We start from the raw sequence: 17746 nt of genomic DNA on the forward strand, positions 1-17746 counted from the left end.
GCATGAATAAGATACTACAGTTGTAATAAGACGAGAGGCTTAAAAAAACCAGCACACGAGGTGATTCGTTTTCTCTCTCCAGGCCGTTTGCTAATTTTGCTTGCTTGGTTGCATGCCCAGCTGAGAATTCTCCTGCCCAACCAATGCAGCATGACCTCCTCCGACTCCTCCTCCCTCGAGCTGCCTTCCTCCCCTCCTCCCATCTACTGCTACTTTAGCTGCTCGTCCGTCACACACCCCAGCAGCTTCCTCTCGCAAGCTCTAGCTCATCGATCATTCCCGCGGGGGCTCTGATGCATTGCATGGATCCCGGCCGCCTCCGATCTCTTCTTCTTCTTCACTGACCTCTTCTCTCCTCCCACCCGGCCACTTCCGTCCTTGCCTGCTTGCAGCTAGCTTTCTTGGCTGATCGATCGATCTTGATCTGCCGCCGATGCGATCAAATTAATCTGCTTTCTATAACCTTATTAGCTTGATCGATCCATCGTCCTCAGCCATGCATACCATGGGGGATGTGGCTGTGCTTACTAGCAGCGCCACTCGGCACAGCTGCAAGGTGTGCCGGAAGGGCTTCCCTTGCGGCCGCTCGCTGGGCGGCCACATGCGCTCGCATTCCCTGGCCGAGGTGGAGACGGCACTGGACGACGACGACGGCGGCGGCGGCGATGACGGCGGCGGCGAGGAGCACCAGCAGCGGCGAGGCTTTGATTGCGTGACGGCGCCTCCGGGCGCCGGGGGCTACGGGCTGAGGGAGAACCCGAAGAAGACGCGGCGCCTCTCGAGCCTCAACGACTGCGACGACGGCGGTGGCGTGGACGAGCGCAGCAGCCACGGCGGTGGCCGCGGTGAGCTGCTCTCGACGTGCGCGTCGTCGGAGGTGGACCACGAGCGCCGCCGTGCGCGAGGCGGTGGCATGGAGCTGGAACTGGAGCGGGCGCGGGAGCAGGAGGACACCGTTCTGATCCCGACGGAGCCGGCTCCCGGCCTGATGCCGCCGCCGAGGCGGAGGCGGCGCTCCATGCGCGTGCCGGCCCCCGCACCACCGCCGCCGGCTCCTGCCTTCGACAAGGAGCCGGAGGACGTCGCGCTCTGCCTCATCATGCTGTCGCGCGACATCATAGACCACCGGCGGTGCTCCCCGGCCGCGGGCGCCGAGTACTCGCCGGAAGAGGACAGCACGAGGCGAGACTATCAGTACCAGTACCACCACGACGACACCGACTACAACGACGATGCCTCCATCGGCACCAAGATCAACAAGAGGAAGCCTAATCGCGGCCTCGTCGGCGACGAGAAGCGGGGCCGGTACGAGTGCCCTGGGTGCGGGAGGGCGTTCCAGTCGTACCAAGCACTCGGCGGCCACCGCGCCAGCCACAAGCGCATCAACAGTAACTGCAGCATCGCCAAGGCCGTCGTCGACCACCAACCGGAGCAAAGCGTCGAGACCAACACCTCCTCGTTTAGCACGGCGTCGCCGGACCCGAACTACGGCGGCGCTGACATCGCTCCCACTGCGGTGGTGGCCTTGAAGGCGAAACCGCACAAGCCGATCAAATTCGAGTGCCCCATCTGTTTCAGGGTGTTTGGCTCGGGGCAGGCGCTCGGTGGACACAAGCGGTCACACTCGATCGCCGGCGAGCTCTATGAGCGCGCACATGCTGTCGAAGACGATGGCATTGGTGACGATGAGCAACCTCTGGTCTCTGATGGATTTCTTGATCTCAATCTGCCAGCACCAGGAGTTGAGGATTGAAAGTATGCATGGATGGTTCGAGTTTTGATCTTCAGGGAAAGAACGTGGTATGTACAGAACTACAGGAGATTCAGATTCAATTGATTCTTTGGAGCTTCAAGTTACAAGTGATTGCTTGGGTTAAATGAACCATGATTGCTAGTACTCTTCTTGGGTTCATCAAGATTTCACCTACATTTTCGAAAGTTCTTCTTTTTACTAGTCTTTTTTTTTTGGTTTCCAGCTTTATTTAAAGAGAGTAATAAGCATCTCATGATCTTAAACTGCTGCCTGAGATGATTCGATGAAAGATTTTCAATTTAGCTCAGCATTGCGTTTCTCAGGTTTATAAAGTTCAGTGAATGCTTTCAAGTTTGGTATTAATCTCCTCAATTTTGTTTGCTTCGTTGCCGCTCTAACTGATCTAAGTAGCTCATTAGCGCCCATAGCTTTTACTGCTGTTTTTTCACTGACCTAGAATTCGGGTAGGCAGTGGCAGCGTACTGACACAAGGAATGCATTCTCATGATACTGGTAGTTGGTTTAATTAGGCAAAGATTGGAGCTAGTCGGTCAATTCACCTCTCCCTTTTCCATCTCTTCAATTCTCCCTTTCTTTTTATGTGACACAAACACCTGACACAAGGAATGAATTGTGACCCACCCAACTGAAGCGAAAGGATGGAAATGGAAAACGAGACTGCAGCAAGCAAAAACCTTTGCCGAGAAGACTGATGTAAAAGTTCAGTCAGGAGCTGCAAGTGCCACGGGGTGACAAGATTAGTTTGTAACTGCAGTGACCTAGCCAGCAGCAATAATTCAAGATCTTCAGCAGAGATGGATTCCAGATGATGGGTGCAATGAAGATATGTGGCGATGAATTCTTCTTCACAATTTTGATGTTCGATGCTGCTGAAACTTGATGTCTATTTTTTTATTATTTTATAAGGAAGACACATACAGTAATTGGTGCAGTGAAGCCAACCTTCCAGCTCCAGATTATTGTCTGGGAAACTCATGCTTCTGAGTTCCATTTGATATTTGCGGTTTCTCTCAATACAGAAACCAATGAGCTCTCTCAAGTTAGCTATAGGTTGTGTCGTATCAACAATTTCTACGGAAGGCGGTATGACTATTATCTTGAGCAGTTATGTATCTAGGACCTTTGACGCAAATTGGTGTCTCTCTAACTTCATAGAGATTACTACTAGTGTGTCTCTAACTCCATAGAGATTAATTTTCAATACAATTTCTTTCATAATTAGTGAAAAAACAGTTTGAGAAACTCCATGGTATCCATTGCCAAATACTCCAGAATTGTGCTGAATGAGATGCCCCTGGATGATGCTAATGTGCAGAGCCTGAAGAACTAGCATCATAGCATAAGATGACTTCCTTGGGATGGCAGACACGCCAGAAACTAATACCGGAAGAAGTGAACAGCCTTTCACAGAATGGTAGGTATCTCTAGTCTAGAATAAGATATCAGAAAAAATAGAAGTACTAACTACTTATGAGATTTGAGAGTTTTTTTTTCGGGGAGAGAGAGAGGTGTGAAGGGGCTCCCTCCTATTTATGGTTGCAACAGAGTAACAGACCTGTGCTCATCGAAAGAACACATGCATGTCTCAACCTCCAGCTGAAGCAAGCGAGCCAGACCATTTTTGCTGAGATCAAGATCTGCAACAAATATGTGCGTGTTGAGAAATCAGATCTCGTCGCTCCTTGCCACTGGTTTTTTTGCCCCAAATGGTCAGTAGCCTGTAAAAATCTGAAAATCGGGAAGCAGTGACCAGATAAGCTGGCGACGGCAAGCTTGCTGCCAAGGAGCTGTAATCAGCAAACTTCTCTTTATTCTGTCCTTTTTGGTTGTTTGTTCAGTGTATCATTACCTTCGTGAAAAGGGATTAAAAGAGTAGCTCCACTATGACATTTGCTTGTAGATTGTAATTATTGGGATGGTTGATTAGTTAGTGAGCAAGCTTTCTTAAAATAAAGGTTAGAGAGCAAGATAAACATTCACAAACAGGTATGCTTCCTTGGGATACACTCTTCACAAAAAGAGAAGTTTTTTTTTCCTTGCATGTGTCTTGTGCACAAACCATCATAGCTTCAGTGCCTCACCGACAAAGGATATGCCTCAACATATAGAATGGAAGAACAGAGATTGAGACGCATCTGAGGCTTTGGGCCATGCTGTGCTAGTAGTATTGCAAACAAAGCAACGCATGGATCTCATTCTCGCCAACATTCCTTACCTTAGTGTATTTGGGCATCTTTAATACAAGAATTCAATCGTGACAAACGTACCAGTACCACATCAAATAGATTCAATTAATGTCTGTCGAACTCTCAAAAAAATTAATGTCTGTTGATAGCACATTATTAGCAAGAAAGGATTTGGTGCCAATGTAAGCCATCGCGGGGTAGCTCTAACAACCAGGGAGGTGCAAAGCCACTGACAAATCATCAGGAAATCCAGATAATGGCAACTCTACGATCTCGTATTCCAGTTTCTGGAATGAACATACAACAATGAAAATACAACATATGGTACATACAATACAACAAGGTTGATCTAACGAACGGGGGTGAGGGAGGGGGCAGATTGAAGCTCAGTTGGGTTCCCAATGTGCTAACAAAATGCCGCAAAAAACACATAGTAGTTGAAGAATGTACAACTTCATGAACTATCATCTCCAGATGTGGCTCAATTTACGGCTCCGAGCCATGGCCAAACAGCATCTCAATGACAAGCACCCATCTGAAGTAGATGTCAGATTCAAACCGAATAAGTCTCTGCTATCCATTTGACACATCTCCTACACAGATGCACTTTGATCCCCAAAATTGTTTTAAGTATCATTCGGCAGTGACATGTGAAACTCTTCACACTGAGCTCCATTATCTTGGCCATAAACATCTTGTGCAGTGCTCACCGTATTTGAATCCGCAGGCATCTGATTTGGTAGATGTCTGCAGTCACCTGCATTGTATACTGACTTCTCACACAAAGATCCATCAAACTGTGCTCCTTCAAACTCTTTATGGTCATCATCCATGGGCAGAGAATTGCTGACAAAATGTTCATGTATAGAGGACTCAACTGCAGGATCCCCTTCCTCCCGCTCAACTAGAGGTTCACCATGCAGTTCATCATCATCACTGTCCACACGCAACACGTCTGACCTGTTCTGCTGGGCCCTTTTCCTGAGCATGAAAACATTAAAATAGTAGCTAACAAGCTCCTGGCTAGTTTTACCAGGAAATGCATCTGGAAGGTGATCCCAAAAGTTCTTGCCCAAGGAGACAGGATTTAAGAAAACAACTCTTTGGAATAGCTTCTCCTCATCATCAGTCCATCTCTGAGCAACATCCTCTCCCATTTCACAAAGACCTAACTCACGAAACGTGTCCTGTCCCAAGCTCATTTTGAGGCTATCCCTTGCTTCAATAATATGCTGTCTGGAACACCTCGTAGAACCCTCGTCACTGCAGTTACAATCTATTTTGTTGTCTCCAGCCCAGTCAACAAGAGATGAGCAGCTCATCATCGGAACAACACAGCACCTGATCCACTTGTCACTTTCACTTACATAGTCATCACCTCTGGTAACAGACTCTGAAGTGGAAGCAGAACTACAATCCAGATCAGCACAAAACTCAGAAGTGCCAGGTACAATCATAGAGATCCGGGGCCTCCATTCTGGAATGTCAGCCTGGTGCTCAGGTCCAATTGGCACACCCTTTCTAGGGAGGTACTCATGAACAGGTGAACCAATGTCATCAACATGGTTATATGTAGCAACTGGCCCACAGTCTTCAAAATAACCAGGGAAACAAGTCGCCCAATCAGGTACATCTAGGCTTTCCACTAAAACTGATTGATCATGATTAAGGCAAGGGATGTCTGAACTACCACTGCAGGTTGTGGCACCATTAATTGCATGAATGTCATTTGGTTGTTTGGTCTCAACCAATCCATCAGCTAAAGCTGAAACAAAAAAAAATTGCAGCTAGATATCTTCTGGATTAATTATTATTATTTAGAGCACTGAACACAGAAGGAAAGGAGGGTACAAAACCTGGAGAAGATATCCCCACTTCACTGGTCAAAGGGTCTTCCTCAAAGGAATATAACCAGGTATTGTGATCTGTTTGCTTTGGACGTTTGCAAGCAACTTGGCATGGCTTGACATCAGAAAAAGGTCGTTTTTCATGATCTATTGTGGCAGATTGATAGTTCTCACAAGGCAGACAAGAGGAGCTGAAGTTCTCAGAAAAAACTGAAGAACCATCCTTTAAGTCATTTCCAAAATTGGATTCCTCAGAATTTCTACTAGCCTCTACTCCCCTTAGATTACCATAAGAAAGAAGATCAAACTGGTCAGCATTTGCCTCATGCGTGAACAACATATTATCCTGCCAAAAGACAAAACATACAATTAAATGAACATCCAAGAACCATTCAGCGATGGAACTGCCCTATGACATGCAAATTATTTTAGCTACATAGAGAAGGAAAACCAATAGAAAGTCCTTTAATGCCCCTTAAGTGAATGTTACAATTCTACAAATAAAAGTAAAAATAAAACAAAATGAGCAATAAGCAGTTTGGTCAACATGCTACAGATCGATTCACTACCATCAAGTCTCATACAGTAACACCATGTGTTTTTCCTTCCAGTCATCCTGTGGTTCCTCACCTCCAGTCACACCCACACCTACACTAACACCCACAACATGGTACTGCAAAAAAGAATTACAAAATCCAAACTACTGATCTTCCAACAATACTAAATCTGATTTTTAATCTCCTGTCTGAAAACACCTTGGCTTATTGACCTCATGGACTAGAACCACAAGTCGACTCTATTTATCCCCAACAACTTGTGACTGTCTGCGCACCCTCAATTGCCATCAACCGATCAACAAGAGCCCTGGTGCCCAAAACAATAGTCAGAATAGGCAGTAGATATCCAAGTTTGCCTGTGCCCATCAATGGAACCACAGCCAACAACTCTTGGACAAACTTCACCAGAGAGATGAGCAACATATCGTGATCATTTATATCCACAAATGTTCCTCTGCCAATGCTTATGCCACTGCATCTCCACTGTAGCACCAACTTCATCAGTGAGGTCAACATCCCATCCCATCTCCCAAAAACGGTATGTTTAGTCCCAGGGTACAATAGACACAAGAGTTTCCAGTGCTAATGTCATGCCGGCAGTTCAGCGCACTCCACTAAGGTGCATATTCAATCAAAAACACAAAAAACAGCACATTCTCATATAAAGGACTTTCTAATTTTTAATTAAGAATTTGAATTGCACAAGCTATATATGTATTAAAAATGGAAAATATCTAGCATACCCAAGGATGTTTCATGTATAGGTGACACACCACCATACTGTACACCCATGAAGGTTGAAAGAAATAAAAGCTTTGCCATGCATATAGAAAATAACTTGGAAGGATTAGCATGCCCAAGCTATATATGCATATAGAATGAGCATACACGTAACCAAGCATTCTTAGTATTTGGATAATTTTCCTAGGGAACACAGAATTCAGTAACGATCATTCGTCCTTATTTAGTCTAGTCCACTTGGAATTTCATTTCATTTCATGGCATAAAAAGACCATGAAAACCGTTTGTCTGCAACGGCCACATAAAACAAGGGAATTCCCACCCCAGCGGCACTACCGACAGCTAGACTCGCACGGAGAGGTATGGTCACTAACAGAATCTATCATATCTCTTAACCAGTGGCGGACCCAGTGAAGGACATGGGCTAATTTTTTACAAAAAAAAAATAAAAATAAAAATCGAAATTCGTAGGCACAAGACATGTATACTACACTCGTAACTGGATCAGATCAGTTCCGGAAACAAACAAGCTAGGGTTTGGGTGCTCGGTTTCGAGAAGCACGAACGGACGAGGAGGGGTGGGCGTACCTGGCGGATGCTCGTTGCCGGCGAAGGGCCCGAAAATAGAGATCTGGGCACCTCGCGTAGAGCGGCGGCGGCGGTCGCCCAGTCGTCGCCACTAGAGAGACGGAGACAGCACACTCGACCAGCACGGGACTCGGGAGAACCACGAGAGCGGGGAGAGCATGCGGGGGGGAAAGGCAGAGCCGAGCCGGAGGGTAAAGCTGCAAAGGATCTGGGCCACTAATCTGTGCTCACTCCGACCACCAATTATAGATTTCCATGCAGCCCGCAGCCCGACGGCCCGGCACGGGGCACGGCTTTTCGGCCCGGCCCAAGCACGGCACGGCCCGTAGGCAACCGGGCCCGGGCTGGCACGGCACGTGGGCACAGGCCGTGCCTGGGCCGTCTATCGAGCCCGCGGGCGGGCATGGCCCGGCACGGCCTTTTTAACGAGGCACGGCGGCGGCCCGAGCCGGCCAGCGGCCTTCCCCCCCCCGCGCCCCGCCCCGCACCCCCTCCTGGCCATATATATTCGATGCGGACGGGGGACGGGTGCCCTAACCCTAATCCCCAACCCACCCGCAGCCGCCGCTCCCTGTCCCTGGCCATTCCCCACTCAGCAGTCAGCACTCACCTCGGCACCTCGCCTCGGCCTCGCTCCGGCGCTCCCTCGCCTGAGCCAACACCGTCGACCTCGACTCCGGTGACCTCCATAGGACCGCAGCCGCCTCTCGACGCTCACGATTGGCTGTGCTGCAGTGCTGGACGCCGGCACGGCGGCACGTTTCCGTCTTCTTCCACAACTCCGGTGGCCGCACGTCACCTTCCTGAGCTTCCTCTTTGCAGTTTGCCTCTACATCCTCCCTCTCCAGCTCTCCTTCCTATCTCCCCTACTATCTAGATCCTGGTGATATGTGAGTTTGTTCTCTGTTATCCGTCCTAGTCTGTCCTCCGCCACTGCTCGCCGTCTTTGACAGTGTATCGTTGTCTTCTCTCTCTCTGGCCTCTGTTACGGCATCCTATCCGGCACCGGGCTCCGGTTGTCTTCTCTCTCTGGCCTCTGTTATGGACAGAGGAAGTAGTAAGGCTTGTTTAAAAATTTTAAGGTTCATATTTGAACATATGTGTAGAGTATTAAATATAGATAAAAAATAATTATTTGTATAATTTATTTATAATTTGTGAGATAAATCTTTTGAGCTTAGTTAATCCATGATTGGACAATAATTATTAAGTATAACAAAAATACTACAGTAGCTGAACCTAAAAACATTCGGGAACTAAACGAGACCTAAAGCTTTTATTAAATTGACGGTGTGTTTCTTAAAAAGAAAAATTAGTGTTCACTATTTGCCTCTTGGTCCTAATTAACATTTTCGAAGGGAAAAAAAAAACATTAACCCGCGGTGGGGGCTGAAGTAAATGGCGTGAAACAAGAGGTCTGTTTTCTAAAGGAAAACCGAAGTGCTTAATAGAAAAGGAAACGCATGCCAACTATCAAAAGAGGAAGTGTAAAATTAAATCTACTTAAAAAATTAGGCTATTTGGCTTGTAATTTAAGATTCCACAACTTTATAAAGTTCACATATAGTAAGTCTATCTTTAATTCATAAGATGAGAGATGGGAAATGAATTTTATGGATTCTTTCTTCTTTCTTCTCCAACTTAAAGTTATAGACTTTCTTCTTTCTACTTTCTTCTTCTATAACTATAGTTTATTACAATGAATTCAATACCAAGGATCCAAATGAGGTTTATATCAAATTAAAAATTTTCTTTTCCTACATAGCTCATTCCTCCAAAACTTATTAATCATGTATTTCATGGAGGTCAATTTTGAGCCTGCACCCTTTTTTTTGGCATCACCATTACAGAGTCAGATGCTCATCATCTTTGGTGAAAACTATTACAAACTATTAGCATATGAAGAACATAAATTCAAGCAACAAATTGTAAGATATTTTGGCTTTTCTAAATACATAATTTTCATATCTAGATATATAATAAAATTAATAAATCTAGAAAAATTTAAAACATCTTATATTTTTGAAATAGAGGGAGTATAATATTAATTTGTCACCGTAATACTTTGCACCCAGGCACTTGCAAGATTCTTAATAATTTCCATGATACCACAGTTGGTTGCTGTACATTGAAGGCTAGACATATTACATGTATGGGTGATAATACACTTAAGGTCCTGAATTTCATTATTTTATCTGTAGCATTATTTAATGCAATAACTTAAATTTTATGCTATCTAATGATCATTGATCTTTTATAGTTCAACTTTCATGGAACATTTGTGTTGTCACATGCCTTCTTAGAACCTGTTCGCTTAAGCTTATCTATTAAATCTGTCATTTATTCAGCAGCGTCATCTGCCAGTTATTCAGCAATGTCTTTTTCTTGTAATAAATCAGCAAACATTACTATGGCTTTTCTGTCAAGCGTGCGTTATTGTCTAGTGGATAATAGTGTGTGTTCTTTGTCTAGTGACTTGGTAAATGCTTGAGAGGATAAAAACCTATTATAGTTCTTATTATTGAAAATTATATGTTGTAATAGAATGGAAGCTAAATATATTTTTGATTTTATTTGTTAAAATATAATGTCTCATTTTTGTTTCGCTCGAGAGCCACACAATCCTAGATTCCTAGGCACAACGGGCCTGCATATATGAGGCAAGCAGCTGATGAAAGATAATGGAACACGTACCACTTATTTGCACAACTTCCATTACAACCAAGCATTCAAGCCCGTCTCATTTACATGTGGGGCACCACCCAAAGTGGCAGCGACACAACACAGCCCCAAAAAACCATCCAGCCAACCGAACACAAAATGGAAATGGCAGGCGTAACTAGATTTGCACAGAACAAGGCAAGGGGCATGCATACCCGAGCTTCTACACAATAACACAACACCACATACCTGTACACAACATTGCCTTGCTATTTCCAAAATGCGAACATAACCAAAAACTCTCTGTACACGTGGACACGTCCCCCCGGGCTGTATCTGCTGCGACAAACATGATCGAGCTCCTGTGGGGATATCACTGCCAATAGGAACCTCTCCACAGTGCAAGCAGGGCACAGCACTGGAAACTATCCTTCTGCAACGTCTGAATGATCGGCGTTGCTTCATGACAGCCGTAGAGCCATTTCTTGGAGGAGGGCTTTCTTCTGCGAAGCAGTGATTACACGGCTGGATTCGGCATGCTCAAGCACGTCGGTGATCATAGCGGCAGCATGACCAAGTGGCTCTTCAATTGCCCTCCTCAACATAAAAGCCTGATGAGTACAACGAAAAGAAAACAAGAGTAAGGAAACCAACAACACTCTGCCAATCAATCAGCAATCCAACTTATATGTGATTCGCATGATGCCAAAGCACATGCAAGAGCAAGATCAGACTATAAACCTGTCCGTGATGGGATATCTTAAGCGTGCAGGGCTGCTGGACCCAAGGTTCGCCATCCACTTGGACAGGGAAAGGAGCAAACGTTTGTATCTTGATTGACTGACCTTGGGCGATCCTCCGTGCCCGAGAAAGTCCAACCTAGATGCAGTTTAGTAATTCTTTCTTTGAGTCTCCACCACTTACTTCGTCCTTCAAAGGTTTCTGAACTATCATCACTTACCTGGAGTGTTCCCAGATGCCATGCTCCTGTGATGCTAACCACTTCGAGCATCTTGTCATGGATCGACTGTGGATCAAAATTTTCAGGATTCTCACCCTCATTTTGCCACAGGTCAACCCCTCCCATGTAGCTCGGGATGTTTGCGACCAGCACACCTTCTGAGTCCTGAAAGATCCATAGCCACTAGTAGTTTAGTACAACCTCATGTAGGAAAGCAGGCTATATGTAATAATCACAATTCACTTTGACACAACCTCTGGTATCTCAATCTCAGTGCCATCAACTTCTAACCGAACTTGCCATGGTAAGTCCACAAACGCCCTGTCAATGATGCTCTTGGCCCCTTCCCTCGCATATAGCACCTTATTTAAGAACTGATGAAACCCAAGAAAGAAACATAAGATCCATCTTAATATTACGAATTAAAGACTCATAAAGCCTCCACATTAGTCATCACAAGACATGCTACAAAAAAATAGATAAACCATATGAATTCTCCTCACGAGAAACAAAAAACATTCAGCCATCAATTCAGTAACTCTAATCATCAGTGACAATAATAGTCATCAGACATATTTTGTTTTCTATAAAATATTGTCAGCTTTTGCCATTATGAAAAATAGTCTAAAAGCAATCCCCTAAATCTATATCAAAATTACCAAATCCACCATTAAAAAATAACCTAAAGTAAATCCCCTGAATCTAGGTAGTTCATGTGACCCGGATGATGAACCAATTGTGGTTGCTATCCTGGCACATATTCAGTCTGTAATTGCTGACGATTCAGCTTTGTCTAAGTAATGGAAATTTATGTTTCCCCTCAAAAAAAATCTTCATCTAAATTACTTACCTATGTCATTATAAAAGATGATGTAAACTATTCCCTAATTTGCATCTAAGTTACCCCACTTTTGACATCGTTAAAAATAACCAAAAGCAAGCTCATAGATATACATCTAAATGACCTACCTGTCATTAAAAAAAATATCCCAAAGTCCTCCTATATATGCTTCTAAATTACCCACTTCTGCGTTGCTACTATAGAACTAACTCCAGGTATGAATTCATGATGTGTACCACCATGGCACCATGAAGACAACATCATATCCATTTCCATGTCAAACACAGCATAAACTAAGGGATGGAGGTAACATGCAAAGAGGGAAAGCATGCATGGTGATGGAAAATCATATAGAATAGATGGTACTAGTAAAGTCCAGAATTGAATAAAGATAAAAGTATCTATGAGTACTTTTTTAGAATATGGATGGTAGAGAGCAGGCAGAAACTATTCTGAATAGCACTAGGCCCAAATTTATCCACAAACTTCTAATGATTATGTTCTTTAAAAATTATTAGCCCATGTAGAAGCAAAGCATGGGTTGACGAATTAGTTATCCACTCAACAAAAAGCTGAAGTCATCAAAGATTGCCTCAGTCAATAATGTCAATTCAAGTACAGTTCAATTGGTTCACCATTAAGCACTATGTCAAGGACCTCTTTTCTGAGGGTAGCAGGACCCCGTCTACGTAACTCATAGTCGCGATCCGTGACTAGGGCGAGGTTTTACCCCTCTGCGCCTAGCTTGTTTAGAGAGAGAGAGAGAGATTAGATTGATAATGTATTGCTTGATTTATTCCTTGTCCACGTACAAGGTTAAATAGGTCTCTTAGGCTAACAAAATAGGAAAATACTCCTCAATCTAAGGAACTGATTTGATCCCTTTCTATCCTAGCCACTAGTCGGCTCAGCCTGCCCTGCATGCCCAGAGGGCGACGGCGACTATGTAACTCATAGTCGCAATCCGTGACTAGGGCGAGGTTTTACCCCTCTGCGCCTAGCTTGTTTAGAGAGAGAGAGAGAGAGAGAGAGAGAGAGAGAGAGAGAGAGAGAGATTAGATTGATAATGTATTGCTTGATTTATTCCTTGTCCACGTACAAGGTTAAATAGGCCTCTTAGGTTAACAAAATAGGAAAATACTCCTCAATCTAAGGAAATGATTTGATCCCTTTCTATCCTAGCCACTAGTTGGCTCAGCCTGCCCTGCATGCCCAGAGGGCGACGGCGCAGCCTCAGCAGCGCGTTCGGCGGCACAGCGGATGTCTCGGGCGCGCCGTTTCCTAGTATAGGGGCGGCCCCACATGACACACTACTATACTCAACAATTACATGTAGCTTAGGCATGAGTCAATGGCACCAAATAGTTCAATATGCCTACAAGCACCTCAAAACTTTAAAAAGTTCTACAAGATAATCCATACATTCACAGGAGACCTAAAAGTTAAAACTTCAGAAGAAATGTTGAGCTACAAGCATCCACAAGCCCAACTTACAGCTGATAACATCGAAATAACACTACATTTCAAGTAACAGACAGCTGTACTACCTTTGTTTCTTAAACAATAAATGCGAAAAGGGAATATTTCACAAGTATAAATTTGTAAAGAAGCTAAACATCAAAATCAAGGGCCAACTACTGTATATTGCTTATGATGGATACAAACATTACCTGACTGTAGAATTTCTCAGGATTTTCTTCACGGAGATTATGAATGTCAAGGGCGACTTTTGCATCACAACCGATACCTGTCACCATATTTAACTAAGGTTATTCGACAAGGCGGTGCCAATAAATGAAGTTTCTATGTACATACCTAGATAGTTGTTCATGTACTTTACAAGAACCACATTCTTTGATTTCTTATCTTCTACTGCCACCTTCCATCTATCCAGGATAGTGACTGCTGCATGCTCTATGTCATGTAAAACTGTGCAAAGGCCACCTTGCTTCTCAACAGCACCTAGGCCACCTCCCCATGATAAAACTCTCGAAAGATCATTGCCAGTGCCAGCTGGAAGAATTGCAATAGGTGGAGGTGATTCATAATTTTGCTTATCTATCACATCAAGAACCCAACCAACAGTACCATCGCCACCACACACAAGTATTCTGAAATGTGGTACCTTTCTGAACAAAAATAATCCTGTTTCTGGCCCTTGTGAAGAACTCAATTCAAAAACCTAGATGAATAATATGGAACACAGAAATCATAAATATCAGGAAAGTTTTTGCTAAGGTGGGGGTGTCGAAATATATATGAAACAGAACACTTTTTTTTTGAAAATTCGAAAGAGTTTTTCTGAATTATATTAGAAGAGTAAAACACAAAAGGATTACAGGCAAACCCCCTTTGACAGGGTCTACATGACCATACTCCTCATCGACTAGTGAAAGACCACTACCCACAGAAAGACCACAGCCTGGAGGCCCAACCAGGAACCAAAAAACAGAACACTAGCCTTCAAATTTTCAAGCACATTGACAGCTTCTGTTCAACTGTGTGCCTATGTTTCTAGTAGAATGGAAAATAAGTCTGTTTACATGTGATCCAACAGCAACAGCAGCAGATGTAGGCAAATGGTGCTGCTTCTGCAAAGGGTTCAATTTTTTACACTGTTGTATCTCACTGTAGATGCAGTAAATTACACTAACTAAAGTACCTAACGTCCAAAAAAAGTTCTAGGCTTAAGCACTCCTCTTGACCATGCGGTTACTACTGAGTAGCACAGAGAATGGATTTGTTTTTAAGTGAGGGCGCTAGAAACATGAGATAAGATTGATTATGATGATTTCCTCACATAATATGAAGTGATCCAGAACCATATGGATGAGTTTAAGTAAATGCATGAACCCAACTCGTAATGCAATGGGCACATTCTACAAAATTGATGGGTACCAAGACAAGTTGACTAGATGAGAAGTGACTTGACTTTTACGTAAAGTTTAGTGTGAGAAGTATCATGACCTGCACCGGATTCAAAAGAAAATGTAGCTTGTGCTTGAGAAGATCTCCACGCTGAGCCCCACTTCTCTTGTTGATAAAAACTAAAAGAGGTCTGGAATCAGCAGGCAATTCAGACAATACGTACTCAAGTTTAACTTCACCAGTCTCATTGCTGCTGAACCTTCTGGACTCTGATATGAATTCTCTACCATCACTCTCACTGCTATAATGATCATTCTCAGGACTCCTTTGAACACTGCCCCCAGTAGCTTTTAATTCCCCAGCCCTCTGGTTTGAGTTCAAAGTGGTATCACTTGATGAATCATCATTACTGTCAGATGGCAATCTGCTATGATGTTTCTCCTTTTTAGTTCGGTTTAAACGCCCCCGCACAGTGGATGCAAACTCATTTGCTCCATGAGTTATAGAACTCAAGATGCCACCAGGTTTGCTAATGGCCCGGACAAAAAGTGGTGACAGAATAAGGCGCCTGAAGGGACCAAGGTCACAAACGTCACCTGTTTCAGTAACCATGGCCGACTGGCAATCAGCATGCACCAGTCTTTGGCACCACATGCAGCAGTATATGGGAGGACCTCCCAGAAAAGATTCACTGCATATCTCCTCACAGTAACAACAGTACTGACCTTCTTCGGATTGGTCGGTTACGTCTGTCCAGAGTACAGTCCACTGATGGACCACATGTTTGGACCCGAACATTGAGACGCATTTGCAGTCTTTCTGAGAATTCGAAGAGCATATTATGTGCGCAGCTGCACCACAAACATTGCAACGGTGAACCATATTTTCTGAAGTCATCATCTGCCCAAGGGGCTGAGCAGGTGAGAGAGATTCCAAGCATACACAGCACTTCATCCCTTTTGCACGAATCAAAGATTCTGTGTTCCAAACATGTTCAGCAGTAGGAACCTTGTGGTTTCTTTCAAAATTCTTCCTCTTCGATCTGGCAATTATTTTCATCCAGCTTAAACTGATCTTTCGCCGCCACAATGAAAAGAAGTGAAAAAATGTCCAAAGACCGACTAGGCCAACAGTGAACCAAGCAGCAAGTGGTATCCAGAACTCTGATGGAGTAGGGGCTCTCCTGTACCAGTGGAGCTTGTGCATTTCAATTTGATCTTGCAACCAGACCATTCTCACAACGGTGGGCCAAACAATATTTTAATCTTGAAACTATATCGTCCTTTCAACCATGGCAACACTCTTGATCAGAACATTAGGGACAAGGTCAATCACATGAGTCTTGAAAAGCTCCACAACCCCTGTGAATATCCTCTGCAATTGAAACACATGAATAAAAAAATCACAGATATGTCAACGTGTAACCAACATGATCAACAGGACAACCGGTCATGCTAGGCAGAAGGCTTTTATGCCATTAATTATTGGTTAAACTTTAGAAGTTGTAACAAACACATTAGTTTGATTGTAGAATTATTTTAAACCACATACAACACGTGTGATCCAATTTCGATCAAGGATAGACTAAGCTCACATTCACCTCGACAGGCAGCCTATTGAATTAGACATTACCTAGTCATACATATACTTGACACACACTATCTATCATAAGCATAGATGAGTGAGTGGTGTGTGATGGTTACTAAGAAAGCAAAGCAATCTTATGTATGAAGCGGCAACAGATAGCAGCACAGTCATAGTAAATTATACGAAGCCAAGATACATGGGTTATATATATACGTTTATATGCTATATATATTGTTGAAAGCACATAGCGATGAAGCAACAAAATCTACAGCTACTATGACAACCCAAGAAGTAGTAGTACTCTTATATATAGGTGAGTTGTCCTCGCAGAACACGAAGATGAAAGTATAACAAGGAAAAGAGGGGCTTGGAGGTGGACAAGCACTCCGCAGCAGCGGGTTTCCGGATAATAAGTGAAATTAAGGAGACGAATGAATCTGCGCGGTATATCAACACATTTGATCTCAGCAAGAAGCAACCGAAATGGAGCCCGGCCAGAAATCCACGGGATGGAATCGTGGAAAGGAGCAGAGCAGAGAGCATCCTCAACTCACAGAATGAAATCAAGAAGAAGAGAACTGGATGGAGCGTCGCCTAGCCCCGCTCGCTCACCGTCTCCGCCGCGCCCGTCTGTCTCCCCACTTCCGTCGCCGCCGCCGCCGCCGCCGGCCGCCGCGTAGTCTCCTTTATGGCTCGCTCCCCTACGGCTACAGGAAAGAGCAGAAGATTGCAGCTGCAATGGATCGAGGCGTAGTGTATCCGTGTCTGCCTCCGGATGGTTCCGCGTGGGGGCCCAGAATATATTCCGCCCGCATCCCGGGCGTCGGCGCAGGCATGGGCGGCCCCCGACGGTGGCGATGCGCACACGCGCCATGCCTTGACCCTTGACGCGGTGAATCTTGGCCACGTCTGTCTGAAGTGTCAACCGGAGAAGATACCCGTCGTTTTCATTTTTCTCGAGACCCCCTCGGTTACGCCGTAATTACCACAATACCTGTAGAAATAGTGGCACTATATCCTTCCTCGTCGATACAAATAGAGACTTTTATTAAAAAACATATTTTTGAGAGACAAAAATACTCTCTAACAGTTTTAAATTAAATCCAAATGCTACCGTCCTTTGTTTCAAATTTCA

At 44.3% G+C, this 17746-nt stretch overlaps 3 protein-coding genes across 4 annotated transcripts; 1 reads left to right on the forward strand and 2 right to left on the reverse strand.

Moving 5' to 3' along the window:
• On the forward strand, positions 1-2109 carry LOC8066035 (zinc finger protein ZAT4). Its single transcript, XM_002465068.2, has one exon. The coding sequence runs from the start codon at positions 497-499 to the stop codon at positions 1751-1753; it is 1257 nt and encodes a 418-aa protein (XP_002465113.2). The 5' UTR covers positions 1-496; the 3' UTR covers positions 1754-2109.
• On the reverse strand, positions 4045-7900 carry LOC110431680. Its single transcript, XM_021451004.1, has 3 exons — positions 7694-7900; positions 5817-6153; positions 4045-5725 (listed from the first exon to the last, which is right to left on the reverse strand). Exons 2-3 carry the CDS (start codon positions 6145-6147, stop codon positions 4587-4589), a joined length of 1470 nt encoding a protein of 489 aa, XP_021306679.1. The 5' UTR covers positions 6148-6153; positions 7694-7900; the 3' UTR covers positions 4045-4586.
• LOC8066282 (diacylglycerol kinase 1) lies at positions 10363-17394 on the reverse strand. 2 transcript variants are annotated; one of them, XM_021451007.1, is made up of 8 exons: positions 17224-17394; positions 15124-16398; positions 13972-14338; positions 13827-13903; positions 11570-11689; positions 11316-11480; positions 11096-11233; positions 10363-10965 (listed from the first exon to the last, which is right to left on the reverse strand). In XM_021451007.1, the coding sequence occupies exons 2-8, from the start codon at positions 16255-16257 to the stop codon at positions 10816-10818; spliced, it is 2151 nt and encodes a 716-aa protein (XP_021306682.1). In that variant the 5' UTR covers positions 16258-16398; positions 17224-17394; the 3' UTR covers positions 10363-10815. The 2 variants fall into 2 exon arrangements, with proteins under 2 accessions (XP_021306682.1, XP_002467682.1); XM_002467637.2 differs by having other exon boundaries at positions 17166-17394.

Source organism: Sorghum bicolor, chromosome 1, assembly GCF_000003195.3.
Source record: "Sorghum bicolor cultivar BTx623 chromosome 1, Sorghum_bicolor_NCBIv3, whole genome shotgun sequence".
NCBI classification, from domain to species: Eukaryota; Viridiplantae; Streptophyta; class Magnoliopsida; order Poales; family Poaceae; genus Sorghum; species Sorghum bicolor.